General features: G+C 44.1%; 1 protein-coding gene across 37 annotated transcripts in view; it reads left to right on the top strand.

The window, feature by feature from the left end:
• The window catches only part of LOC110490717 (supervillin), a 149,892-nt gene extending 123,046 nt beyond the window's left edge, over nt 1-26,846 (top strand). For 32 of the 37 annotated variants that reach the window (XM_090199993.1, XM_090199992.1, XM_090199991.1 and 29 more), the window contains 17 exons: nt 4,340-4,476; nt 9,882-10,029; nt 10,307-10,452; nt 11,128-11,303; nt 12,296-12,449; nt 12,724-12,926; nt 13,114-13,196; nt 15,563-15,717; nt 16,298-16,403; nt 16,649-16,856; nt 17,304-17,437; nt 17,533-17,688; nt 19,152-19,295; nt 22,709-22,830; nt 24,674-24,829; nt 25,207-25,227; nt 25,618-26,846. In XM_090199993.1, coding sequence (XP_090056119.1) covers nt 4,340-4,476; nt 9,882-10,029; nt 10,307-10,452; nt 11,128-11,303; nt 12,296-12,449; nt 12,724-12,926; nt 13,114-13,196; nt 15,563-15,717; nt 16,298-16,403; nt 16,649-16,856; nt 17,304-17,437; nt 17,533-17,688; nt 19,152-19,295; nt 22,709-22,830; nt 24,674-24,829; nt 25,207-25,227; nt 25,618-25,704 — 2,336 coding nt within the window. In that variant the 3' untranslated portion in view covers nt 25,705-26,846. The remainder of the gene's footprint in view (nt 1-4,339; nt 4,477-9,881; nt 10,030-10,306; nt 10,453-11,127; nt 11,304-12,295; nt 12,450-12,723; nt 12,927-13,113; nt 13,197-15,562; nt 15,718-16,297; nt 16,404-16,648; nt 16,857-17,303; nt 17,438-17,532; nt 17,689-19,151; nt 19,296-22,708; nt 22,831-24,673; nt 24,830-25,206; nt 25,228-25,617) is intronic. The other 5 variants (XM_090199982.1, XM_090199972.1, XM_090199966.1 and 2 more) reach the window with 2 other exon arrangements.
• The last annotated feature ends 409 nt before the right edge of the window (nt 26,847-27,255 follow it).

Here is a 27,255-nt window from a genome sequence, read left to right as displayed (position 1 = left end):
TGTTGGGGTGGTATGCAAACTGAAGTGGGTCTAGGGTGGGCGGGTAGCATGGAGGTGATTAAGGTCCTTGACTAGTCTCTCAAAGCACTTAATTATAACAGAAGTGAGTGTTATGGGGCGGTAGTCATTTCGTTCAGTTATCTTTGCCTTCTTGGGTACAGGAACAATGGTGGCCATCTTTAAGCATTTTGGGACAGCAGATTGGGATAGGTAGCGATTCCAATATGTCTGTAAACACACCAGTCAGCTGGTCTGCGCATGCTCTGAGGATGCGGCTTGGGATGCCGTCTGGGCCAGCAGCCTTGCGAGGGTTAACACATTTAAATGTTTCACTCACATCGGCCACAGAGAAGGGGGGGCGCAATCCTTGTTAGTGGGCCATAACGGTGGCACTGTATTATCCTCAAAGCGGACAAAGAAGGTGGTTAGTTTGTCTGGAAGTGTGACGTCGGTGTTCGTGACGTGGCTCGTTTTCTTTTTGTAGTCCGTGATTTCCTGTAGACCCTGCCACATAGGTCTCGTGGCTGAGCTGTTGAATTGCGACTCCACTTTGTCCCTGTTCCAGCATTTCTCCTGTTTGATTGCCTTGCGGAGGGAATTACTCAACTGTTTATATTCAGGCATATTCCCAGACCTGGTTCGCACTTTCAGATTTGCGCGGATGCTGCCATCCGTTCACGGTTTCTGGTTAGAGTAGGTTTTAATAGTCACAGTGGGTACATCTCCAATGTACTTCTTTATAAACTCACTCACTGAGTCAACGTATAGATCGATGTCGTTATCTGAGTCTGACCGGAACATATCCCAGTCCGCGTGATCAAACCAACATTGAAGCGTGGATTCCGATTGGTCAGACCAGCACTGAATGGTTCTAGTCACTAGAACATAATTTGAGTTTCTGCCTGTAAGACGGTAGGAGCAAGATGGCATTGTGGTCGGATTTGTCGAAGGTAGGGCGGGGGAGGGATTTGTATGCATCGTGGATGTTAGAGTAGTCGTGATCGAGTGTATTACCCCCGCGCGTGGTAAAATCAATATGCTGATAGAATTTAGGTAGCTTTGTTCTCAAATGTGCTTTTTAAAATCCCCAGCACAATAAATGTAGCCCCTTGATCCATGGTTTCCAGTTTAAATAGAGTCCAGTGAAGTTCCTTGATGGCGGTCTTGGTGTCTGCTTGAGGGGGAATGTACCCAGCTGTGACGATAACTGACGATAATTCTCTTGGGAGGTAATATGGCTGGCATTTGATTGTAAGGAATTCTAGGTCGGGTGAGCAGAAGAACTTGACTTCCTATATGTTGTTATGATTACACCATGAGTCTGTAATCATGAAGCATAGACCCCCGGCAGAAGCCCGGTGGCTGAACCGATTCCGACAACATATCCCGAGAGAGCCATGTTTCCGTGATACAGAGAATGTTACAATCTCTGATGTCTCTCTGGAAGGCAACCCTTGCTCGAATTTCATCTACCTTGTTGTCAAGAGACTGGACATTGGTGAGTAGTCTACTCGGGAGCGGTGATCGATGTGCACATCTACGGAGCCTGACCAGGACGCCGGTCCGTCTTCCTCTTCTGTGGTGTCGTTGTTTTGGGTCGGCTTCTGAGATTAGATCCATTGCCCTGGGTGGTGGCCCAAACAGAGGATCCACTTCGGGAAAGTTGTATTCCTGGTCGTAATGTTGGTAAGTTGACGTCACTCTTATATCCAATAGTTCATCCCAGCTGTATGTAATACGACTTAAGATTTCTTGGGGTAACAATGTAAGAAATAATACATTAAAAAAAAGTAAATACTGCATAGTTTCCTTAGGACTCGAAGCGAGACGACCATCTCGGTCGGCGCCATCTTGCATGTGCAGCGACCATATAATGCTTTTACAACATACAGAATTGCACCGGTTATCAAGGGGCAAAGTATTGACACGTTTTTTTAAAATTGAGAGACGAGCTTAAAGTTTCTTTACTGACCATAATTTTCACATGTCTGACTGCTTGCATGATGACGAGTTTCTCACACGACTGGCCTATCTGGGTGATGATTTTTCTCACCTGAATGATCTGAATCTAGGATTACAGGGACTCTCAGCAATTATATTCAATGTGCGGTACAAAATGGAGGCTATGAATAAGAAGTTGGAGCTCTTCTCTTAACAAAGACAACATACAGGTCTTTCCATTATTGTATGCTTTTTTTGTGTGCAAATGAACTCAAGCTTATGGACAATGTCAATTGTTATACAGCGAAGCACCTGAGTGAGTTGGGTGCGCAATTACGCAGGGACTTTCTTGAAACGGATGACACAAACAACTGGATTCGTTATCTCTTTCATGCCCTGCCACCAGTCCATTTACTGATATCTGAACAAGAGAGCATCATCCAAATTGCAACAAGCGGTTCTGTGAAAATTTTATTTAATCAGAATCCACTGCCAGATTTCTGGATTGGGCTGCGCTCAGCCGTGGCAAGTCGCGCTGTTAAGACACTGATGTCCTTTGCAACCAAGTACCTATGTGAGAGTGGATTCTCGGCCATCACTAGCATGAAATCTAAATACAGGCACAGACTGTGTGTGGAAAATTATTTAAGACTGAGACTCTCTCCAATACAATCCAACATTACAGATTTATGCATACTTTCAAGCACATCCTCATTATTTATTATTATTATTATTATTATTATATAATTATTTGTGCCCTGGTCCTATAATGAGCTCTTTGTCACTTCCCACGAGCCGGGTTATGACAAAAACTTCTTATGTTTAATAACTGTATCGTATGTGGCAGGCTTACAATGATGGCAAAAAAACAACATTTGAGAGTGCGCTGACCCTGGTGCTAGAGGGGGTACCCAGCTGGAGGTTGAATGTTTGAAGGGGTACAGGACTATAAAAAGTTTGGGAATCACTGCTCTAGAGCATTTTTCTTGTTAGGGATAATTTGAATGAAGAGTGTATTTGTTTTCTATGATTGCTTTGTATCTCTGTTTTGCTTTTTATATTTATTCATTTGTATTTCTGCAATTACAGGGCTCATCTGTAAAATAATCCTTGATCTCAGCATGACTCCCTTACAAAGTCCAGGTTAAATAAAGAAACAGCCTTGAAACCAGCTCCCTCCACTGCCATTTGCTAGTAGTTCTTCGGAGAGACATGCAGGTCAACAATGCTACATTTAAACGCAACCGTTTAGAGGATACATCTGAGCTGGAATCCCAAGCACATTTCACACAAAGTAACAGACAGTCTCATAGTAGATCATCTTTACAATGACAACAAAGGGACTGGAGTAATCAGTTATGTGTAGTATTCTGATAATGGTTTCATCCTCACAAAGAAGGAAGGCAGTGTGTTCTTTGACTGTCGCGTCACATTGAGGAGAAAAATATCTCAGGCTGTGTCTCAAATGGCTCCCTATTCATTATGTAGTGCACTACTTGTGAACAGTGCACTATGTAGGGAATGACGGTGCCATTTGGGATGCAGCCAGTCATCAGAGAGGTCATTCGCCTAGATTAGACAGATATTGAGGGCAGGAAAAACATCTTCCTCTTCCATGTATCAAGGAGACTGTAGCCTATAACAAGCATGCTAAGGCAAACCATACAGGACAGTGAGCAGCAAAACGTTGGCTACATCCTCAATGGCACCCTATTCCCTATATAGCGCACGATTTTTGACCAGAGCCCTTGGGAATAAAGGGAATGGGGTGCCATTTGGGATGCAGATGTCTGTCTGCTGTTGCATGCTAATTGACTAAATTATATTATTGTTTTGTCCTTGTTGTCTTCTAGTCTGGGGAAAGAAGAAAGGATTGTGTACGTTGTGCCTGTTTGCACTGCTTATTGCAGCCACATCTGTCACAGTAGTAACCCATTTCCTAGTGCTGCTGTGCTGAGGTCCACAGAGAAAAATGGCCTAATTGGCATTTTTACACAAAGCAACGAAGGATGCTCTTGAAGGGTGTCCTTTCTTTTCCAGGGGATGTTTATTTTTTATTTTTATGGTTGTTTTGGATCCTTCTCTTATCCTCTTCCATGCAGCTGTGGTGCTTAATCATGTTACCCAGGTCACCTCGCTCTACCCCCCCCCCCCCCCCCAAATCCAATAAAACCAACCAGACCAGGTATTCTAATCTTACAAACACCCTTAGGGTATGTCCAAAATGGCACCCATATTCCCTATATAGTGCACTATTTTGACCCAAGCCCTGTTTAACAACTCAATGAATGATTTCTTCTTAAATGCTGTTAAAGATCAAGATAAAAACATTTGATAATATATGCCTATCTGTCTCTGTCTGTGTTTGTTTTGTTTCTGTCTGGTTTATGATAACCAGGCCGACGGCACATCCAGACCAGACTAGTGGAGCCCAGAGCGTCCTCTCTAAACAGCGGGGATTGCTTTCTGCTCATCACACCCCATCACTGCTTTGTCTGGACCGGAGAGTTTGCCAACGTCATCGAGAAGGCCAAGGTGAGTCTGCCATGTTCATTTTCATTCAGTCTTCTTGCTCTTGGTGTTATAAGTAACTTATTGTCCCTAGAGGAAAATTCGGTTCATGAGCAAGGGGTAGCATGATAAAAGTACAGGCTTATCAGACACACTAATCAAAACACATGCACCAATGTTGTCGTACATATATTGTAAGTATTGCTGCTCAGTGCTGTCTTATTCATACTGAACAAAAATATAAACACAACAATTTCAAAGATTTTACTGAGTGAAATAAGGAAGTCGCTCAATTGAAATAAATTCATTAGGCCCTAATCTATGGATTTCACGTCTGGGAATAAAGATATGCATCTGTTGGTCACAGATACCTTTAATAAAAAAAAAGGTAGGGACGTGGATCAGAAAACCAGTCGGTATCTGGTGTGACTACTATTTGCCTCATGCAGCGACACAAATCCTTCACATAGAGTTGATCAGGCTGTTGGTTGTGGAATGCAAAATAATTTGAGCACAACATTTTAGAGAAATACGCCTTTTGTGCATATGGAACATTTCTGCGATCTTTTATTTCAGCTAATGAAACATGGGACCAACACTTTACACATTTCGTTAATATTTTTGTTACATTAGGTATGTTTCTATACTCCGTAGATGAATGCGAGTAACAATCTGTCAGTGAGGTTTAAAGGGACTTTGTTATTATTAGGCGTGTGTTACATCACGTGTAGGAAGTAAATACTATTTTGCTTGTTATTTTTGATTAATGTAGTGCATTGTTGTGGGAGCTAGCAACACAGGAAGGTGTGTGTGTGTGTGTGTGTGTGTGTGTGAGGAGCTGTAGCAACAGGACACATCAACCCAGACCTAGAGCCATTGTTTTAAACATACTCTGCTCAACTGAACTCTAAACTCTGTATGGCCTGGAGGAACACAGACTTCCTTCTAAAGTACTATTTAAAAATATATATATATATAATTCAGACTATAAAACCCCAAGCAGATTGACATAATGTGTAGTCAACTTTGTTCTAATGGCAGAAATACTTTGATTGGTTTAGGGCAGAACAAATTTGATTGGTTGCTGCTAGCTTGCTACATTTGACTCTTTTGCTCTTGAGAAAAGATGGTGCTGACAAACATGGTCATCCTGTTTTTAGCTCCTAGCCAACTTTGCACTATTTTTTGTCTGTTATTTCTTACATTATTTGCCTGAATATTTTTAGTATTATTACCTACTTTTTGAAAATAACTTTTTGGATGTTAAGATTGCAGTCACTCACCAGAAATGTGACTTTCCTGACCTGGTTTCTTCGTCTAGACTTCCTGAGGTAGCCCCCTTCATCCCGGGTGCTACACCAAAACTTTGATGCTGGAGAAGAGGGAGGAGAAGTGGGGTGTTTGTCAGGCTCAGGCGGCGAGCAAACCATCCACCGCTTTTGAGTATATTTCTTGCTGACGTTCAGTCCCTGGACAGTAAAGTAGACTAGCTCAGGGCGAGGATCGCCTTTCAGAGAGACATAAGGGACTGTAAAATACTCAGTAACATACCCCCCACCCCCCCCCCAGAGGAAAACGCTCCCAAAAATGATATTGTCTCATCTCCTGTGCTACACGCAGAGAACACCCTTGACCTTTGTTACTCTCTTTTCCGGGATGGTTACAAGGCCCACCCCCGCCCTTCTTTAGGCAAATCAGATCACACCTCTATCCTGTTCCTCACTGAATATAGGCAGAAACTTAAGCAGGAAGCACCCATGGAAAGGATTGTTCAACGTCGGTCTGACCAATCGGAATCTACGCTTCAAGACTGTTTGATTACGCACACTGGGAACTGAAAGCACGAACCACAGCAAGGTGACTGGGAAAATGGACATCTACAAATAGACCAGCTATGACCTCTGTAAGGCAATCAGAGGCAAAACGATAGTACAGGGACAAAGTGGAGTCGCATTTCAACAGCTCAGACATGAGACGCATGTGGAAGGGACTCCATACAACCATGGATTATACAGGGGAAACCAGCCGTGTCGAGAGCACTGACACCTCGCTCCCGGGAAAGCTAAACACCTTTGCCGGCTTCTAGGAAAACTACACAGAGTCGCCAAAGTGGGCCCCTGCCGCTTACGAGGGCTGTGTGCTTCCGATCTCCGTGGCTGACGTGAGTAAGACATTCAAGCTTGTTAACCCTCGCAAGGCTAACAGCCCAGACGGCATCCCAAGCCGTGTCCTCAGAGCATGTGCATACCAGCTGGCTAGAGTGTTTACGGACATTCAATCTCTCCCTAGTCCAGTCTGTTGTCCCCACTTGCTTCAAGAGGTCTACAATTGTTCCTGTACTCAAGAAAGCGAAGATAACTGAACTAAATGACTATCGCCCCCATAGCACTCACTTCTGTCATCATGAAGTGCTTTGAGTCGCTAGTGAAGGATTGTATCACGTCCACCTTACCCGACACCCTAGACCCACTACAATTTCTATTCTGCCCCAGCAGATCCATGGATGAAGCAATCACCGTTATACTGCCCTATCCCACCTCAGCATTCTTACATAGGTATTCCTCTTGTTATGTAAGAATACTGTTCCTCAACTACAGCTCATCCTTCAACACCACAGTGCACTCCAAGTTCATCACTAAGCTCAGGTGCTTGGGTCTAAACCCCTCCCTGTATAACTGGGTCATAGACTTCCTGACGGGCCAACCCCAGGTGGTGAAGGTAGGCAACAACACCTCTGCCACTCTGATTCGGGGGAGTGGCAGAGGTGGCCCCACAGGAATGCGTGCTCAGTCCCCTACTGTACTCCCTGTTCACCCATGACTGCGTGGACATGCATGGCCAGGAAAATAACCTCTCCCTCAGCGTCAACAAAACGAAGGAGCTTTTCGTGGACTACAGGAAACTGCAGAGAGCACGCCTCCATTGCCGAGGTAGAGAGGGTCAAAAGCTTCAAGTTCCTAGTTGTGCACATCACCGAGGACCGGAAATGGTCCCTTCACACCGACAGGAGGCTGAAGAAATGAATCTACAGCACCTGGTATCACAGGACTTTTAAGCCTTGTGACATGGACTGTGTATGTGTGCCAATCAGAGGGTGAATGGGCACAACAAAATATTGCAGTGCCTTTGAACGGGGTATGGTAGTAGGTGCCAGGCACACCGGTTTGTGTCAACAACTGCAACACTGCTAGGTTTTTCACCCTCAACAGTTTTCTGTGTGTATCAATAATGGTCCACCACCCAAAGGACATCCAGCCAACTTGACACAACTATGGACTTGAGCCAGCATCCCTGTGTTACGCTTTTAAAACCTTGTAAAGTCCATGCCCTGATGAATTGTGGCTGTTCTTAGGCATCTCAATATTATGAAGGTTTTCTTAATGTTTTGTACACAGTGCATGTATATACTGTATTCTAGTCTTGGCTCATCCTATATAACTACTACTGTATCCACCTTTTCTATTCACATAATGTCCGTACTGTCTACTCACACAATTCATAGATACATATACACTATATATACAAAAGTATGTGGACACCCCTTCAAATTAGTGGATTCAACCATTTCAACCACACCCGTTGCTGACATATGTATAAAACCGAGCACACTACAATGCGATCTCCATAGACAAACGCTGGCAGTAGAATGGCTTTACTGAAGAGCTCAGTGACTTTTAACGTGTCAACCCGTCATAACCCGTCATAGGATGCCACCTTTCCAGCAAGCCAGTTTGTCAGATGTCTGCCCTGCTAGAGCTGCCCCGGTCAACTTTAAGTGCTGTTATTGTGAAGTGGAAACGACTAGGCCACACAAACTCACAGAACGGGACCGCCGAGTGCTGTGTAGTGTGTAACAATTGTCTGTCCTCGGTTGCAACACTCACTACCGAATTCCAAACTGCCTCTGGAAGCAACGTCAGCACAAGAAATGTTGGTCGGGAGCTTCATGAAATGGGTTTCCATGGCCGAGCAGCCGTACACAAGCCTAGGATCACCTTGTGCAATGCCAAGCGTCGGCTTGAGTGGTGTAAAGTTCGCCGCCATTGGACTCTGGAGCAGTGTAAACAAGTTCTCTGGAGTGATGAATCAGACTTCACCATCTGGCAGTCCAACGAACAAATCTGGGTTTGGCTGATGTAAGGATAAAGCTACCTTCCCGAATGTTTAGTGCCAACTGTAAAGTTTGGTGGAGGGGGAATAATGGTGTGTGGCTTTTTTTAATGGTTCGGGCTAGGCCCCTTAGTTCCAGAAGGGAAATCTCAACACTCCAGCATATAATGACATTCTAGACGATTCTGTGCTTCCAACTTTGTGGCAACAGTTTGGGGAAACGCCCTTTCCGGTCTCAGCATGACAATGCCCCCATGCACAAAGCGAGGTCCATACAGAAATGCTTTGTCGAGTTTGGTGTGGAAGAACTTGACAGAGCCCGGACCTCAACCTATCGAACACCATTGGGATGAATTGGAACGCTGACGTGGAGTCTGGCCTAATCGCCCAACATCTGTGCCCGACCTCACTAATGCTCTTGTGGCTGAATGGAAGCAAGTCCCCTCAGCAATGTTCTAACATCTAATGGAAAGCCTTCCAGTGGAGAATGTTATAGCAGCAAAAGGGGGACCAACTCCATATCAATGCCCATGGATTTGGAAGGAGATGTTCGACGAGCAGGTGACCTGGGTTAGGAAGCTAATTTCCTGCAATTCTATCCATTTTGCACTGTGTATTTACAGTAAATACTGTATTCTCGACATGGCTCATTCTAATATTTCTACTACTGTACATTGCATTTTAGTTACTGTTTGTATACACCGTATATGTATTTATATACTGGATTCTTGACATAGCCTACTCTAATATCTACTGCTGTACATATCATTCTTAGTACATGTTGTGTAAATTCATCCAGTGTATATATGTAGAGATTGAATTTGGATTACTGTTAGTGCTATTTGGGTTGTTAATTGCATTCCGAGACTTCTTGATTTGTTGTATTTTTTTATAAAAATGTTTTATTTTACTGCATTGTTAGGAGCTAGTAACATTTCAAAAAACGTTACAACTAGTTTTATTTACAAGATTCTCAGTTCAAACCTTTACCGTGTTTTTAAAAGTTGTGCATCTGCTAAACTTCGCCCGTTGACCTTTTAGAAACCAATCACATTTGTTCTGCCCTAAACCAAACAGGTTCTTTCAGCCCTTAGAACAAAGTTGACTGCACTTTGTCAACCTGCAAAACCCAATGAGGGTTTGTTCAAAACACTTGCATAGGAGGCCCATCTCAGGATATGCTTTTTAAGAACATATCTATTTACCAATAGCTAAATATCTAATTGTCGAACAATGAAACATCAAATCATCAGTGGTGAATTACTTATTTTAGTCCAAGAATGAACTGTTTTCTTATTGTCCGTGTCTTTCTTTCTCAGGCTGCTGAGCTGGCCCAGTTCATCCAGACCAAGAGAGACCTGGGTTGCCGTGCCAATTATGTAGAGCTGATCGAGGAGGGTATCAACACACACTGCTACGCTGCCAAGGAGTTCTGGAAGATTCTGGGCGGACAGATCAGCTACCAGTGTAAGGCTAACTGACTGTTCATATTTTAATCAGTTTGGGGACGCCCCTTTTTTTGTCTTGCTATGTAGTAGCAATCCAAACTTAGTAGCAACTTCTTATGAATGTGATATGTATGGGTTATGAATGTGTTATGAAGTCCTTATGTAGGTGCCCTTCCAACTGAAGTGCTACCCAGAAAGGCTTCCCTGTTTTCCCGGTATCATCAGTTTCTAACGTTGATGATAGTTTTTATGAAATTTTGTAACTGTTTTTCTAACTTCCTGTGTCCTCCCTGTAGCCGCAGGGACACCAGACGAGGATGAGCTGTATGAGAGCGCCATCGTAGAAACCAATTGCATCTACCGCCTAGTGGACGACAAACTGGTCCCCGATGACGACTTCTGGGGGAAGGTTCCCCGATGCACGCTGCTCAGCCCCAAACAGGTCAGACATTACTTCTACTAACATTGTTTGGGCTGGATTTAGATTTCCACTCTGACTGGATCCCAATCAAGTTAAGACAGAGAGAGAGATATTAACCTGGCTGATCAGACACTGCTGTAACTCCTTAATAGGAATTGTTTGACACTGACAGGTACACTCCTCTGACCTGACCTGCTACAGTTCCTCACTTTCAAATGACTATTTTGAGCTGGTGCATAAGGAGCATTGTACTGGTACTGATTGTGTAACAATGGGTGAGGAGTCAAACACAGAGAGCAAAGTAAACGGAAAAAAACGCTTTAATGTCCTTAACAAAGTAACAGGTCCAAACATGGGTGAATGCCCTAAAACACAGGTGCAAAACTAACCCAAAAACCTAGTAACACAAACCCGGACAGCGAAAACCCAAAACCGATGATACACCACAAACGTAACAAACACAACGAGCCCGCACAAACACCAGCGGGCAAAACAAACTTAAATAACACCCATCCCAAAACCCCAACAAGGAACAGGTGAAAACAATTAGACCAAAACAAACGAAAAGGAAAAAGGGATCGGTGGCAGCTAGTAGACCGGCGACGACGACCGCCGAGCGCCACCAGAGCAGGAAGGGGAGCCACCTTCGGTGGTATTCGTGACAGATTGCTGCCTCTCTGCTCTGCTCTCCTATAGGTGTTGGTGTTTGACTTTGGCAGTGAGGTGTATGTGTGGCACGGTAAGGAGGTGACTCTGGCCCAGAGAAAAGTTGCCTTCCAGCTGGCTAAACACCTGTGGAACGGAACCTTCGACTACACCAACTGTGACATTAACCCCCTGGACCCTGGAGAGTGCAACTCACTCATACCCAGGTATGGCTCACAGACACTTATACTCAGGTATGTTTCAGACACTCATACCCAGCTATATATCCACTCATATTCTGACTCCCACACAAACATGCAACACACAAAGTATAATAATTACCAGGAAAACATTTCTCTTTAAAGTCCACCACTTTCAGTTAATTTGCGTTTACAAATAACGTTGAGCTGCCTTCTTAAAACCACCCAGGTGTACAACATGCCCCCCCTCCAATAGGTACCATAGCCAAGTTTTCCACTATGTGTAAACAGCTAAGAGGCTAGGGGAGACTCCTATAATAAATGGGCAGGAGTGTCATCGCGCCACTCTGCACGAAACAACCTGTCTCTGCCTCTATGCCCATGGACAAGTTGGTAGGCTTCTTTAATCGCACTTGCCAGGTTGTCATTGGAAATATGAAATGGTTCTGAACTTAAATGCCTGGAAAAATAAAGGTTAAAATATTTGTTTCCTGTGTTTTATATAATATTGTACAACAGCTGTGAAAACTAACACTGTAAAACTGTGAAAACATTTTGTCAGTGTTATTTCCTGATAGTTGCTGGTTGAAAATACAATCTACACAGGACCTTCTAATCAGCAGGTTTGAATGTGGGGGTGTTTTGGCTCTCCGTAGTGACATCATCATGAGGTAAATTGGTTAATAGACCAATAAGAAAGAGTTCCTTTCTGCTAATAACAGCTAGTTTTCCCCTCCCCACTCAGACCACTGAAAGTCCTAGCAAAATGATTGCTTGAGAAATAGATTTTTACTTTAAAAAATGTAGCCATTTAATTCCAAATATTTTACAGAAATGATATTGATATAAAACTTCTGCATTGGGCCTTTTAAATAAAATATCAAATTAAAAGCTACAAATAGCCTCTGTCCTCTCCACCTCTACCTCTCCCATTCCAACTCTTTTACTTCTCTACCTCTCCTCTCCCATTTCAACTCGTACCTTTCCACCTGGCCTCTATCTCCCTCTGTCGAGTGCAGGAAAGGCCAGGGCCGTCCAGACTGGGCTATGTTTGGAAGGTTGACGCAACACAACGAGACCACCCTGTTCAAGGAGAAGTTCCTGGACTGGACAGACTCCAAGAAGAAAGGTACCATCAAGAATGGCCATGAGCACCTCAACGAAAACAACAAGGTACAGCTCCAAATAGTTTTTAACATATTTTATTTTGTTCACCTCCTTTACAACCCTTTGTCCTGTAGCTTCTCAAGCGTTCCTTATTAGAAAGTAAGCCATAATACTGGCCTAAATCATACAAAATTTGACAAGACAACAAAACCTACTTCTGTTCCAACAACCCATCGCCCATTTCCACCTCTCCTCCCTCACAACAACCATCACACGCGTCTTAACCTCCCTACTCACCCTTTCTTCCTAAACCCTTTTTCTTGCTTTCCCCTCCCCCCAGGAGCAGCAGAGCCCGGAACAGAACATGATGCGGGCCTATGATGCCTCCCTGATGCTGCCACTGCTCCAGACCCCGGTTCGTACGGTGTTGGATGGGGTGGACCTGGGCCGGGGCTATGGCCCGGTGGCGGGGGATGACCGCAGGCACTTTGAGATCAGCACCACCGCTGTGGACATCTGGCACATACTAGAGTTTGACTACAGGTGGGTGTGTATGGCTGTGTAGCAAATGGCACCATATTCCCTACATAATGCGCTACATGTAAATTCTGAGCAGGACCCATAGGGTACTGTATAAGGAATAGGGTGCCATTTGGGATGTGTACTATGTGTGTGACGCTGTGCGGTTGGGTTAAAGGACAATCGGAAAATTATATCTCATATCCTACAGCCGGCTGCCCAAGAAGAGCATCGGACAGTTCCATGAGGGAGACACCTATGTGGTGAAATGGAAGTACATGGTGAGCACAGCAGGTTAGTATCGAGCCACCGTTGCCCACATCTCTACACCATCACACACCACAAAGTTCTCTTTCTCTCTCTCTCTTTTTATTTGTTTATTTTTTTTGTCTCTCTTTTCCTACTGTCACTGATGACACACTTGAAACCAGGGCAGGAGTTTGAAATCTGGATTTTACCTCGGTTATTTAACGGAAAGACACCCTGTGTTCCTCTCTTAGACTGAGCACAACTAACCTTTGCGTAAGCTTGAACATATCCTCCTTGATTTATACACTTTTCTTCTCCATGTAAAGGCCATATAAAGATTGCCCCCTGTCACCCCGTCACCCTCTCTCTATGTTAGGGTAATAATTAACCATCACATAAACTCATGGCAGGGCCAGCCCCGTGCAACCAAACAGTAATTCATATCAAAAGGCTGTGATTAGTTTTATTGGTTAGCAGTAGTGCGGCTAGTTCTCTTCCGCACAGAGGGAGGGAGAGAGAGACCATAGGACTTGTCAATGTATGGGCTGCTAAACATGCCAGCCGATTACAGTAATAGAGTATCATCTTTCATAGTACACAGATACAGGCACACTGATGTACCATTGTTGTGTGTATGATTTGACAGATACACCGAATGTGCACAAGGGGTGCTATTCAGAAAAATAATAATAATTTTTAAAAAATATACCGTTCCAGTCAAAAGTTTGGACACACCTACTCATTCCAGGGTTTTTCTTTATTTTTACTATTTTCTAATATATTTTAAGTTCTTCAAGAAGCCACCGTTTTCCTTGATGACAGCGTGGCACACTCTTGGCATTTCCAGCTTCACCTGGAATGCTTTTCCAACTCATCCCAAACTGTCTCAATTGGGTTGAGGTCGGGTGATTGTGGAGGCCAGGTCATCTGATGCAGTACTCCATCACTCTCCTTCTTGGTCAAATAGCCCTTACACAGCCTGGAGGTGTGTTGGGTCATTATCCTGTTGAAAAACAAATGATAGTCCACTAAACGCAAAACAAATGGGATGGCGTATCGCTGCAGAATGCTGTGGTAGCCTTACTGGTTAAGTGTGCCTTGAATTCTAAATAAATCACAGACAGAGTCACAGCATAGCACCATCACACCTCCTCTTCCATGCTTCACGGTGGGAACCACGCATGCGGAGATCATCTGTTCACCTACTCTGCGTCTCACAAAGACACAGTGGTTGGAATCAAAAATCTCAAATTTGGACTCATCAGACCAAAGGACAGATTTCCAACAGTCTAATGTCCATTGCTCGTGTTTCTTAGCCCAAGCAAATCTCTTCATCTTATTGTTGTCCTTTAGTAGTGGTTTTATTGCAGCAATTGATTCACGCAGTCTCCACTGAACAGTTGATGTCTGTTACTTGAACTCTGTGACGCATTTATTTGGGCTGCAATTCCTGAGGCTGGTAACTCTAATGGACCAATCCTCTGCAGCAGAGGTAACTCTGGGTCTTCCTTTCCTGTGGCAGTCACCTGGAGAATTGTTTTGCAAATGTATTAAAAATATAAAATGGAAATATGACTTTTACATAAGTATTCTGACCCTTTACTCAGTACTTTGTTGAAGCAGTGATTACAGCCTACATTTTTCTTGGTTATGTTTCACCGTCGGGATGGTGCCAGGTCTCCTCCAGTCGTGACTCTTGGCATTCAGGCCGACGTGTTCAATCTTGTTTTCATCTGACCAGAGAATCTTGTTTCTCATGGTCTGAGAGTCCTTTAATTAAGTGCCTTTTGGCAAACTCCAAGCGGGCTGTCATGTGTCTTTTACTGAGGAGTGGCTTCCGTCTGGCCACTCTACCATAAGGTCCTGATGGGAGAACCTTCCAGAAGGACAACCATCTCCACAGAGTAACTCTGGATCTCTGTCAGAGTGACCATCGGTTTCTTGGTCACCTCCCAAGGCCCTTCTCCCCCGATTGCTCAGTTTGGCCAGCTCTAGGAAGAGTCTTGTTGTTTCCAAACTTCTTCCATTTAAGAATGATGGAGGCCACTGTGTTCATGGGAATCTTCAATGCTGCAAAACATTTTTGGTACCCTTCCCCAGATCTGTGCCTCGACACAATCCTGTCTTGGAGCTCTATGGACAATTCCTTCGACCTCATGGCTTGGTTTTTGCTCTGACATGCACAATCAACTGTGGGGATATAGACAGGTGTGTGCCTTTCCAAATCATGTCCAATCAATTGACTTTACCACAGGTGGACTACAATCAAGCTGTAGAAACATCTCAAGGATGGTCAATGGAAACAGGATGCACCTGAGCTCAATTTCCAGTCTCATAACAGTATGTCACAACAATTTATAGTTGCTCATTCGAGCTGTTTGTGAATCCATGTCTCTGTCTGTTGATCCTAGTTGGGAAGAGGCAGAATCCGGACGCGGTGAGGAGCGCAGGAGCTGGGAAGGAGAAGTGTTCCTATTTCTTCTGGCAGGGCCGGAATTCTACCGTCAGTGAAAAGGGGACGTCAGCGCTAATGACTGTTGAACTGGATGAGGAGAGAGGAGCACAGGTAGTGTGTGTGTGTGTGCGTGCGGGCGGGCGCGCCAGGGGAAAATGACTGCCCCCTCTCATTGAAGTAAAAGGCTGTACTGCAGGCATTGTTAGCAGAAAACAGGATCCCCATTATAGTTCATGTAAAAATGTCAATCTTTTTTTAGAGACAATCATGGTACCAATAATTGCTTCTATTACCCCAGATGTATGTCATTGAACCGATTTATAAAAATAAATAAAAACATTTAAAAAATGCATTCAGAAGAAGTTAAAAGTACAATTTAGTTACTAATGGCAGCCTGTAGTACCCCGGTCGGCCTTCAACTTGAATTACTCAATGAGAAGGGGCGGCACTAATCTAGCCTATAATGTCAGTTCCTGGTGTAGCTCAAACTTTTCATGGTATGTCTCCATGAGACGCACGCCATCTTAACAACCATTTGGCTTCAATGCGCTGTTGAGTCTTCACATAGGAATGCATGGTGTCACGTCATCGATGGCTTTGTCCATTCATATATACAGTCATCCATGCGTGTGCGTGCGCCTGCCTCCTTGTCCGTGTGTGTATGTAACCACTCTCTCCTCTGCTCTTACAGGTCCAGGTGCAGCAGGGGAAGGAGCCTCCATGTTTCCTTCAGTGTTTTAATGGAGGGATGGTGGTCCATGCAGGGAAGAGAGAAGAGGAGGAGGAGAACTCACAGAGTAAGTTACCATCCACACCTTTCCCTCTCATGTGTCTGTACGTTGTGTGTATGTTCGTGTTTGTTATATTTGGCAACACTTTACCTTAAGTTGCCCCTATACGGACCTAACTGCATAGTATTAACTGTAGTAACAATGTTTCGTTACGTAGAAACTGCTATGTAATTACACTTTTATAGAGAGGTATAGGTTATTACCATCCCAGGGCATCATCTTTCTCACCTCTAACTCCTCTCCCACATCAGATGACTGGCGATTGTACTGTGTGCGGGGGGAGGTCCCGGTGGAGGGCCACCTGCTGGAGGTAGCATGCCACTGCAGCAGTCTGCGCTCCCGGACCTCTATGGTGCTTCTCAGCGTCTCTAAAGCAACCATGTACGTGTGGCACGGCTGCAAGGCCCAGCTCCACACCCGCGACGTGGGGTGCACTGCCGCCGACAAGATCAAAGAACAGTGAGTCCCAACATTCACAACACTTTACAATGATTTCTTTCCTAGTATTCTGACATGGCAGGCCGAAGACGGCACATTCATTCTCCCTGACATGTTATTGTTCAGTTGGGGTTAGGGTAATGGCCTACCGTGCCACTGTGAGAGGTCAAAGGGCTCATCATGAAGACGATGTTGAGCACTCGCTGATATGATTTGTTTGAAGTCTAAATAATGTTGGTCTCCAATCCAATTGAATAAATGGATCTCATTAGTATAACTGTGTTCAATAAGCCTGGTTCAGGCCGTAACTCTTTTAACAGTGTGTGCGCATGCATGCCATGAGTGTGTGAGCCATACAGCACCTGGGAATGAGTTAGTTGAATGCTCCAAGGTCAACGGGATTGATGTCACAGTTGGTGTAGTCGAAGGTTCTGTTCCACAGGTGTTTAGCCAGTTGTTTTTATGCAGGTGTCCGTTGGAGGCGGGGCTCCACAGCAGCAGTAAGGTGACCATCTATGAGTGTGACGAGGGGGCGGAGCCTACGGGATTCTGGGAAGCTCTGGGAAGGAGAGATAGGAAGGCCTACGACTGCATGCTCCAAGGTTAGAGTCCTTTTTCTTTAATTAAGGGTCTATTTCTGGTAGTCCACGATCCCCCTGGTTGGTTGATGTGATGACCTTCAACCTTTGATCCACAGATCCAGGGAAGTTCAACTTCACCCCTCGTCTCTACCAGCTGAGCAGTACGTCTGGAGAGTTTGTTGCAATGGAGTTCTTCTACCCAGCCAGAATAACGGAGGAGGTCAACTCACTGCCCTTCCTACAGGAGGACCTCTACACTGCCTCTCAACCAGGTACTGTACAGGATATACACACACATACAAACTAGGCTTCGGTGTATGGTATAACGTCATATTTCGAAATACCGATGGTATGATTTTCAAGACCATAAATGTTTTTAAGATCTAAGGTGTCAAATGTAATTATATCCAGCTCAGTGCTCCAGCTATGCATTTGGTTTGCTAACTTGCTAGCCAACCAAGCTTATTGGTTACAGCAGAGACATTCAATCCCTTCCTGGATCAAGATCCCTGTTGCCTAAATTGTTTTGTGCAAAAAAAACACACAAAAAACAGGGATTATTATCCAAGTGGGATTGATTGTCTCTTCTGTAACAAAGAAGCTTGGTTACAGCTTGACATCTAGCCACTTAGCTAGCAAGTTAGCAAACCAAATGCATCGCTTGAGCCCTGAGCTGGACATAATTTGATACGTTTTAGATTTCTTATAGTCATACTTCTAAGCAGTTGCTTATACTCAACCCCCCCCCCCAAACATTTTATTTATATATATTATGTATGTATGTATGTATGTATGTATGTATGTATGTATGTACGTACGTACGTACGTACGTACAGCTTGCAATTGCTGTGCGCTTTTCTTCAAAACTGCAGTTAATGGAAATTATTTAGTATATTTTTGAGATATATCTAGTTCTAGAAATGTCAGTATATTTCATGGAGACCTAATCTTAACAGAAAGCTAGTCCTATAGCGATGACCCCAATAATATAACTCCATAGAGATACACTAGCTTCCGTGGCTATTGCAGGTTGATTTGCAGCAAAAGGAGAAAACCTACACTGAACATAAATGTAAACGCAACATGTAAAGTGTTGGTTTCATGAGCTGAAATAAAAAAATACCAGTAATGTTTTATTCGCACAGAAAGCTTATTATGCTCAAATTTTGTGCACAAATGTGTTAATATTCCTCTTAGTTAGCATTTCTCCTTTGCCAAGATATGTGTGACATATCAAGAAACTGATTAAACAGCATGATCATTTCAGATGAACCTTGTGCTGGGGACAATAAATGCTAACTTTAAAATGTGCAGTTTTGTCACACAACACAATACCACAGATGTTTTGAGGGAGGGTGCAATTGGAATGCTGACTGCAGGAATGTCCACCAGAGATGTTGCCAGAGAATTTAATGTACTTTTTTCTACACCAATCAGCCTCCAATGACGTTTTAGAAAATGTGGCAGTCCAACCGGCCTAATTTTTTTAATGTACTTATTATTATTACATTTTTTAAATAGCGCCCCTTGTGTGCACATTCAGTAATACTGTATACCCCAGTGTAGTACAGACACGGTATGATGGTCTGAAAATCACGATACTGCCCAACCCTAATACACATACACTAACAAATCTTACAACATGGCTAAAGACTACACTACAACATGTCACATAGATTTGAGCTCTCATTGTGTATGTCTATCATGACATCACGTCCTGTTCATCTTCCTGTAGCCCTCTTCCTGGTCGACAACCTCCACGAGGTCTACCTGTGGCAAGGCTGGTGGCCCCAGGACAGCGAGAGCCCTGGCTCTGCCCGTATCCGCTGGGACGCAGACAGGAAGTGTGCCATGGAGACGGTGCTGCAGTACTGCACAGGTACTTGAACACTATTTTATTTTTATATTTAACCTTTATTTAACTAAGCAAGTCAGTTAAGAACAAATTCTTATTTACAAAAAAATAAAAAATAATCTAAATATAGGACATAACACACATCACAACAAGAGACAACACTACATAAAGAGAGACCTAAGACAACAACATAGCAAGGCAACAACACACAACACAGCATGATAGCAACACAACATGACAAGAACATGGCAGCAACACAACATGGTAGCAGTACAAAACATGGTACAAACATTATTGGGCACAGACAACATCACAAAGGGCAAGAAGGTAGAGACAACAATATATCACGCAAAGCAGCAACAACTGTCAGTAAGAGTGTCCATGACTGAGTCTTTGAATGAAGAGATTAAACTGTCCAGTTTGAGTGTTTTGTTGCAGCTCATTCCAGTCGCTAGCTGCAGCGAACTGAAAAGACGAGCGACCCAGGGATGAGTGCGCTTTAACACAGTGTGACTGGCAGAATGGGTGTTTTATGTGGAGGATGAGGGCTGTAGTATATACAGTGCCTTGCGAAAGTATTCGGCCCCCTTGAACTTTGCGACCTTTTGCCACATTTCAGGCTTCAAACATAAAGATATAAAACTGTATTTTTTTGTGAAGAATCAACAACAAGTGGGACACAATCATGAAGTGGAACGACATTTATTGGATATTTCAAACTTTTTTAACAAATCAAAAACTGAAAAATTGGGCGTGCAAAATTATTCAGCCCCTTTACTTTCAGTGCAGCAAACTCTCTCCAGAAGTTCAGTGAGGATCTCTGAATGATCCAATGTTGACCTAAATGACTAATGATGATAAATACAATCCACCTGTGTGTAATCAAGTCTCCGTATAAATGCACCTGCACTGTGATAGTCTCAGAGGTCCGTTAAAAGCGCAGAGAGCATCATGAAGAACAAGGAACACACCAGGCAGGTCCGAGATACTGTTGTGAAGAAGTTTAAAGCCGGATTTGGATACAAAAATATTTCCCAAGCTTTAAACATCCCAAGGAGCACTGTGCAAGCGATAATATTGAAATGGAAGGAGTATCAGACCACTGCAAATCTACCAAGACCTGGCCGTCCCTCTAAACTTTCAGCTCATACAAGGAGAAGACTGATCAGAGATGCAGCCAAGAGGCCCATGATCACTCTGGATGAACTGCAGAGATCTACAGCTGAGGTGGGAGACTCTGTCCATAGGACAACAATCAGTCGTATATTGCACAAATCTGGCCTTTATGGAAGAGTGGCAAGAAGAAAGCCATTTCTTAAAGATATCCATAAAAAGTGTTGTTTAAAGTTTGCCACAAGCCACCTGGGAGACACACCAAACATGTGGAAGAAGGTGCTCTGGTCAGATGAAACCAAAATTGAACTTTTTGGCAACAATGCAAAACGTTATGTTTGGCGTAAAAGCAACACAGCTGAACACACCATCCCCACTGTCAAACATGGTGGTGGCAGCATCATGGTTTGGGCCTGCTTTTCTTCAGCAGGGACAGGGAAGATGGTTAAAATTGATGGGAAGATGGATGGAGCCAAATACAGGACCATTCTGGAAGAAAACCTGATGGAGTCTGCAAAAGACCTGAGACTGGGACGGAGATTTGTCTTCCAACAAGACAATGATCCAAAACATAAAGCAAAATCTACAATGGAATGGTTCAAAAATAAACATATCCAGGTGTTAGAATGGCCAAGTCAAAGTCCAGACCTGAATCCAATCGAGAATCTGTGGAAAGAACCGAAAACTGCTGTTCACAAATGCTCTCCATCCAACCTCACTGAGCTCGAGCTGTTTTGCAAGGAGGAATGGGAAAAAATGTCAGTCTCTCGATGTGCAAAACTGATAGAGACATACCCCAAGCGACTTACAGCTGTAATCGCAGCAAAAGGTGGCGCTACAAAGTATTAACTTAAGGGGGCTGAATAATTTTGCACGCCCAATTTTTCAGTTTTTGATTTATTAAAAAAGTTTGAAATATCCAATAAATGTCGTTCCACTTCATGATTGTGTCCCACTTGTTGTTGATTCTTCACAAAAAAATACAGTTTTATATCTTTATGTTTGAAGCCTGAAATTTGGCAAAAGGTCGCAAAGTTCAAGGGGGCCGAATACTTTCGCAAGGCACTGTATCTCATATAGGGGGGAGTAGGTTTTATAAGTAAGCACCAACCAGTGGGTCTTGCGACAGGTATACAGAGATGACCAGATTACATAGGACTATAGAGTGCAGTGATGTGTCCTATAAGGAGCATTGGTGGAAAATCTGATGCCCGAATGGTAAAGCACATCTAGCCGCTCGAGGTGTTCAGAACAAGGTTAAGGGTAGAGAACTTGTTGGGCACTATCGCTCTTGTTGTAGAGCGATTTACACAAAATCCGGGGAGGGGCCAGCTGAGTATGACTCTCTCATCTGCATATAAATGGATGAGAGAGCTTCCTACTGCCTGAGCTATGTTGTTGATGTAAATGGAGAAGAGCGTGGAACCTAGGATCGAGCCTTGGGGTACTCCCTTGGTGACAGGCAGTGGCTAAGGCAGCCGATGTTCTGACTTTATACACTGCCCTCTTTGAGAGAGGTAGTTAGCTTACCAGGCCAAAGACTCCTCAGAGACACCAATATTCCTTAGCCAGCCCACAAGAATGGAATGGTCTACCGTATCAAAAGCTTTGGCCAAGAAAATAAAAATAGCAGCACAACATTGCTGAGAATGAAGGGCAATGGTGACATCATTTAGGACCTTTATTCTCCTTTATTAACCGTTTTCTTTAGCTACTTGCTGTTAGACCCACAGGGAGAGATCTGCTCCCTGCCGTCCCCCTTAAAGTAACTAACATTGGCCTTCCGGATAGCCTGAGGGAACTTATTTCTCACTTGCCTGAACGAGACCCAGTCAGCCTGAGTATGCGTGTGCCGAGCTTTTTGCCAAATGCAATTCTTGAAGTGGCACACCAGAAACGCTGTCTTCAGTGACACTCTGGACACTGGATTTCAGTTTTGTAGTAGTTTTCATTTGTTTCCTTGATAAGCATTTGCACTGTGTTTTCTCAATTTCATGGTTTTCCCCATCTGTTGAACCGTGTTCTGTCTTTTCCTGATGGCAGCCTTTATTTGTTCAGTCATCCAGAGCTTCTCCCTAGTGTTGTTGTTTTTCTTATTTATGATTGGCATGCATACATTCAAGTGCAGTTTGAATACAGGAGTTGAACGTCACCACCTTTGCATGAACGCTCTCCATCTCATCAGTGGCATACCAGTCAGTACTGGCCATACACCATGCCAAGGATGATATACCTTGTTCTAGGTATATCATCAAAAGAGAGAGGGAATGTGGAACTGTTTGATTTATACTAAACATAAAAAATGTTGCCCCCACCCCCCACAGAGAAGAATGAGAAGAAGCCACCCAAGGCGTATCTGATCCATGCGGGACTTGAACCTCTAACCTTCACCAACATGTTTCCATGCTGGGAACACAGAGAGGACATAGCTGAGATCACTGAGAGGGTGGGTCACCTATCCATCACCTGTTTCCCATCCCATACCCTACCCATTACACCAAACACATCCCTATCGTCCACCTATATATCCATTAGATCTACATTGCTCAAAAAAATAAAGGGAACACTAAAATAACACATCCTAGATCTGAATGAATGAAATATTCTTATTAAATACTTTTTTCTTTACATAGTTGAATGTGCTGACAACAAAATCACACTAGAATTATCAATGGAAATCAAATGTATCAACCCTTGGAGGTCTGGATTTGGAGTCACACTCAAAATTAAAGTGGAAAACCACACTACAGGCTGATCCAACTTTGATGTAATGTCCTTAAAACAAGTCAACATGAGGCTCAGTAGTGTGTGTGGCCTCCACGTGCCTGTATGACCTCCCTACAACGCCTGGGCATGCTCCTGATGAGGTGGCGGATGGTCTCATGAGGGATCTCCTCCCAGACCTGGACTAAAGCATCCGCCAACAACAGGACAGGCTGTGGTGCAACGTGGCGTTGGTGGATGGAGCGAGACATGATGTCCCAGATGTGCTCAATTGGATTCAGGTCTGGGGAACGGGCGGGCCAGTCCATAGCATCAATGCCTTCCTCTTGCAGGAACTGTTGTCACACTCCAGCCACATGAGGTCTAACATTGTCTTGCATTAGGAGGAACCCAGGGCCAACCGCACCAGCATATGGTCTCACAAGGGGTCTGAGGATCTCATCTCGGTACCTAATGGTAGTCAGGCTACCTCTGGCGAGCACATGGAGGGCTGTGCTGCCCCCCAAAGAAATGCCACCCCACACCATGACTGACCCACCGCCAAACCGGTCATGCTGGAGGATGTTGAAGGCAGCAGAACGTTCTCCACAGCGTCTCCAGACTCTGTCACGCCTGTCACGTGCTCAGTGTGAACCTGCTTTCATCTGTGAAGAGCACAGGGCGCCAGTGGCGAATTTGCCAATCTTGGTGTTCTCTGGCAAATGCCAAACTTCCTGCACGGTGTTGGGCTGTAAGCACAACCCCCACCTGTGGACGTCGGGCCCTCATACCACCCTCATGGAGTCTGTTTCTGACTGTTTGAGCAGACACATGCACATTTGTGGCCTGCTGGAGGTCATTTTGCAGGGCTCTGGCAGTGCTCCTCCTGCTCCTCCTTGCACAAAGGCGGAGGTAGCGGTCCTGCTGCTGGGTTTTTGCCCTCCTACGGCCTCCTCCACGTCTCCTGATGTACTGGCCTGTCTCCTGGTAGCGCCTCCATGCTCTGGACACTATGCTGACAGACACAGCAAACCTTCCTGCCACAGCTCGCATTGATGTGCCATCCTGGATGAGCTGCACTACCTGAGCCACTTGTGTGGGTTGTAGACTCCGTCTCATGCTACCAGTAGAGTGAAAGCACCGCCAGCATTCAAAAGTGACCAAAACATCAGCCAGGAAGCATAGGAACTGAGAAGTGGTCTGTGGTCCCCACCTGCAGAACCACTCCTTTATTGGGGGTGTCTTGCTAATTGCCTATAATTTCCACCTGTTGTCTATTCCATTTGCACAACAGCATGTGAAATGTATTGGCAATCAGTGTTGCTTCCTAAGTGGACAGTTTGATTTCACAGAAGTGTGATTGACTTTGAGTTATATTGTGTTGTTTAAGTGTTCCCTTTATTTTTTTTGAGCAGTGTATATTGCAACCAACTCCTCCTGTTGCCGACTTATTCCAGACTGATTTCCTCCTGGCCAGCCCAAAGTTTCGAATTGGCAACCCTCAGGGTACTGAGGATAGGGGTGGGATTGATTTTGAAAGTGTGTGTACTGACCACAACGTTTATTTACATCTTTGTGTTTCCCAGGAGGCAGAGGTTTGTAACCAGATAATTCTGGTAGAGGATGTGTTGGCACGGCTGTGTAAGACCACCTACCCCCTGGCAGACCTGCTGGCACGGCCCCTACCCGAGGGAGTCGACCCCCTACGCCTGGAGATCTACCTAGACAATGATGACTTTGAGGTGAGGCCACGTCCACACCTACGGTACCATCTGCTCCCTGGTGAATTATGACTTTTTTGTCTAGGTTTGCCTGGGCTCAAACCATATTATTACAGGTTTGTCTACTCGATCTGGGGCTAAGCTATGTTTGCCTACAATAATGAGACTCTCTCCAGTGTGTGTGACAAGGGATCATACTGGTACATTGTACACTGGTAGTCCGGGTCTAAAACAGTCCTTCTTTCTGAAATCCACACAATAATCACATGGGAGTGTCCTTCAGTCTCCTTGAACTTTTTGTTGTCTGTGTTTTTATGTACATAATATGTTCTCCATCCCTTCATCGCCTTCTGTCCTCATTTTCTCTCTCTGGCTCATCATGTGTTTACCTCTGCCAGGGTGAAGGGGCTTATGGGAAGGTGAGATCTTTGAATTGAGAGCACAGGTGGCCCCAGATATGTACACAGCGTCCTCACTTTGACTAACTAGATCACCCATAATCCTGTGTGTGTTGCTTTCTGTCTCACCTCCCTCCTCACTCTGTGTCTGGATCAACACACTCTCACTCTGAACCTCTCTTGCATGGTTTGGTCTGTTTCAACTCACTAAGTAATAGCTTTGTGGATTTCCTGCACTAGATGCTCCTGGAGTGATGAACTGGACCACTGACCATGTTGTGACCTTGAATTTTCTTGTGGATATTGTTTTTTGCAACTCATGGGTATAAGGAATTTCACAAGAGTTGATATAGCGGTTGACAGATTTTGTGTTTATTGTGTGGTAACAATGTGTATTTGTCCCCCCTGTAGAAAGCTCTGGAGATGTCGAGGGATGAGTATGAGGTGTTGCCAGGTTGGAAGCAGGTGAACGTGAAGAAAGCCAAAGGATTGTTTTAGTACGTTGGACAGAAGGCTTGACCACCGGATGACATCATCAACAAGCGACGGTCAGTGCATCGTGGTTCAGTTGTAACAGGAGCCCGCCACTGAGAACTCTTTAATTTAACATTTCACCCCGTCATCTCCGGACTGGAGAAGGCTTGGGAACACACACTTCTGAGAACCCTACCCTGGTTGGAGGGAGGGAAGAGGAAGAGAGACACAGTGGTGGAAGGAGTGAGGATCAACAGAGTTGTGCCAGCCTCGTGTATAGTTTTCTTATTTTCTTATTTTATTTGTATGTGTTACCAGTTTTGTTTTGTAATTCTAAATGTGGGTAGTTCAGAGGTGTGCGGGTGAATGTTAAGTGGATGTTTGTAATGTGTCGGCACCCGGCTTTTTAAATCCACACTGTGTGTGTGTGTGTGCGTGCTCGTGCGTGCTCGTGTGTGTGCGTGTGCGTGCGTGTGCGTGCTCGTGTGTGTGCGTGCTCGTGTGTGTGTGCTTGCTCGTGTGCTCGTGTGTGTGTGTGTGTGTGTGCGTGCTCATGTGCGTGCTCGTGTGTCTGTTTGTGTGTGTGCTTGTGTGCTCGTATATCTGTATGTGTGTGGGTGTAACCATGCTTTTACAGTATCGCCCGTACAGCAGTTTGTCTGCGAGCAGGAGAACCACTCTGTTTGACACACCCCAAACAGACTCTCTGCAAGCTGTTCTTTGTGCATTTGAATAAATCATTTATATTTATATTTACTCCATATTAGGAATAAAAAGCCTTTTGAGTATTATCTGTGAGATAAGAAATGAAATACATTGTATTGTTATTCATGTTGAGGTTGTCATATGTTGATAAGTAGTTGGACAATAATGCTCCTTTCCCAAGAGACTGTACATGTCGCCATTTTATTGAACAAATCATGTATCTACTACATTCTGAAGTGTCTGTTGTCATTGCTAGGCTTTCCTGCATCATTCAGGTGCTCAGATTGAAGAGAATTGTTGTATTTTACAGGCATGAATTTACAGAATCTTATAAATTCAACGTTGTATAGTGCCTTGCTTTTATGTACAGTTTATATATAGAACAATATTAGTCTGTGTTTTAAAGACTCTCTTTGTGATATAAAGGATATTAGAGAAATAAACATTGAAATTAAATCTAAGGATGTTGTTTTACGTCTTTATCACCTGAAATGGTCTAAATGGATATGTCACAAATAGCAACCTATTCCCTTCATAATGCACAGCTTTTGAACAGAACCCCATGGGCCATGGTCAAAAGTAGTGCACTATAAAGGGAATAGGGTACCATTTGGGACATACGCATTGTTTCTTTAATCCCTAGGCTTTCAGTTTCCATATAATGCCTAAACCCTCAATGACACAGAAAACTGGTAAGTCTGGTATGTTCTCTCAGATAAAAAAACAGAGGTGTATGTTTATGCATATGTATCAATTGATTTAAGTATTTTGTTGCTAAGGTATGTTGATGCACAGTTTCTCCAACAGAGTGCGCTGAAAGACTGCTTATGTTCTTGTCACCTCTACAGTGGAGAGGATGATGCTTGAACA

This window comes from Oncorhynchus mykiss, chromosome 15, assembly GCF_057628025.1.
Source record: "Oncorhynchus mykiss isolate SJ-2025 chromosome 15, ASM5762802v1, whole genome shotgun sequence".
In the NCBI taxonomy this organism is placed as follows: Eukaryota; Metazoa; Chordata; class Actinopteri; order Salmoniformes; family Salmonidae; genus Oncorhynchus; species Oncorhynchus mykiss.
This window is presented reverse-complemented; position numbering and strand designations above follow the sequence as displayed.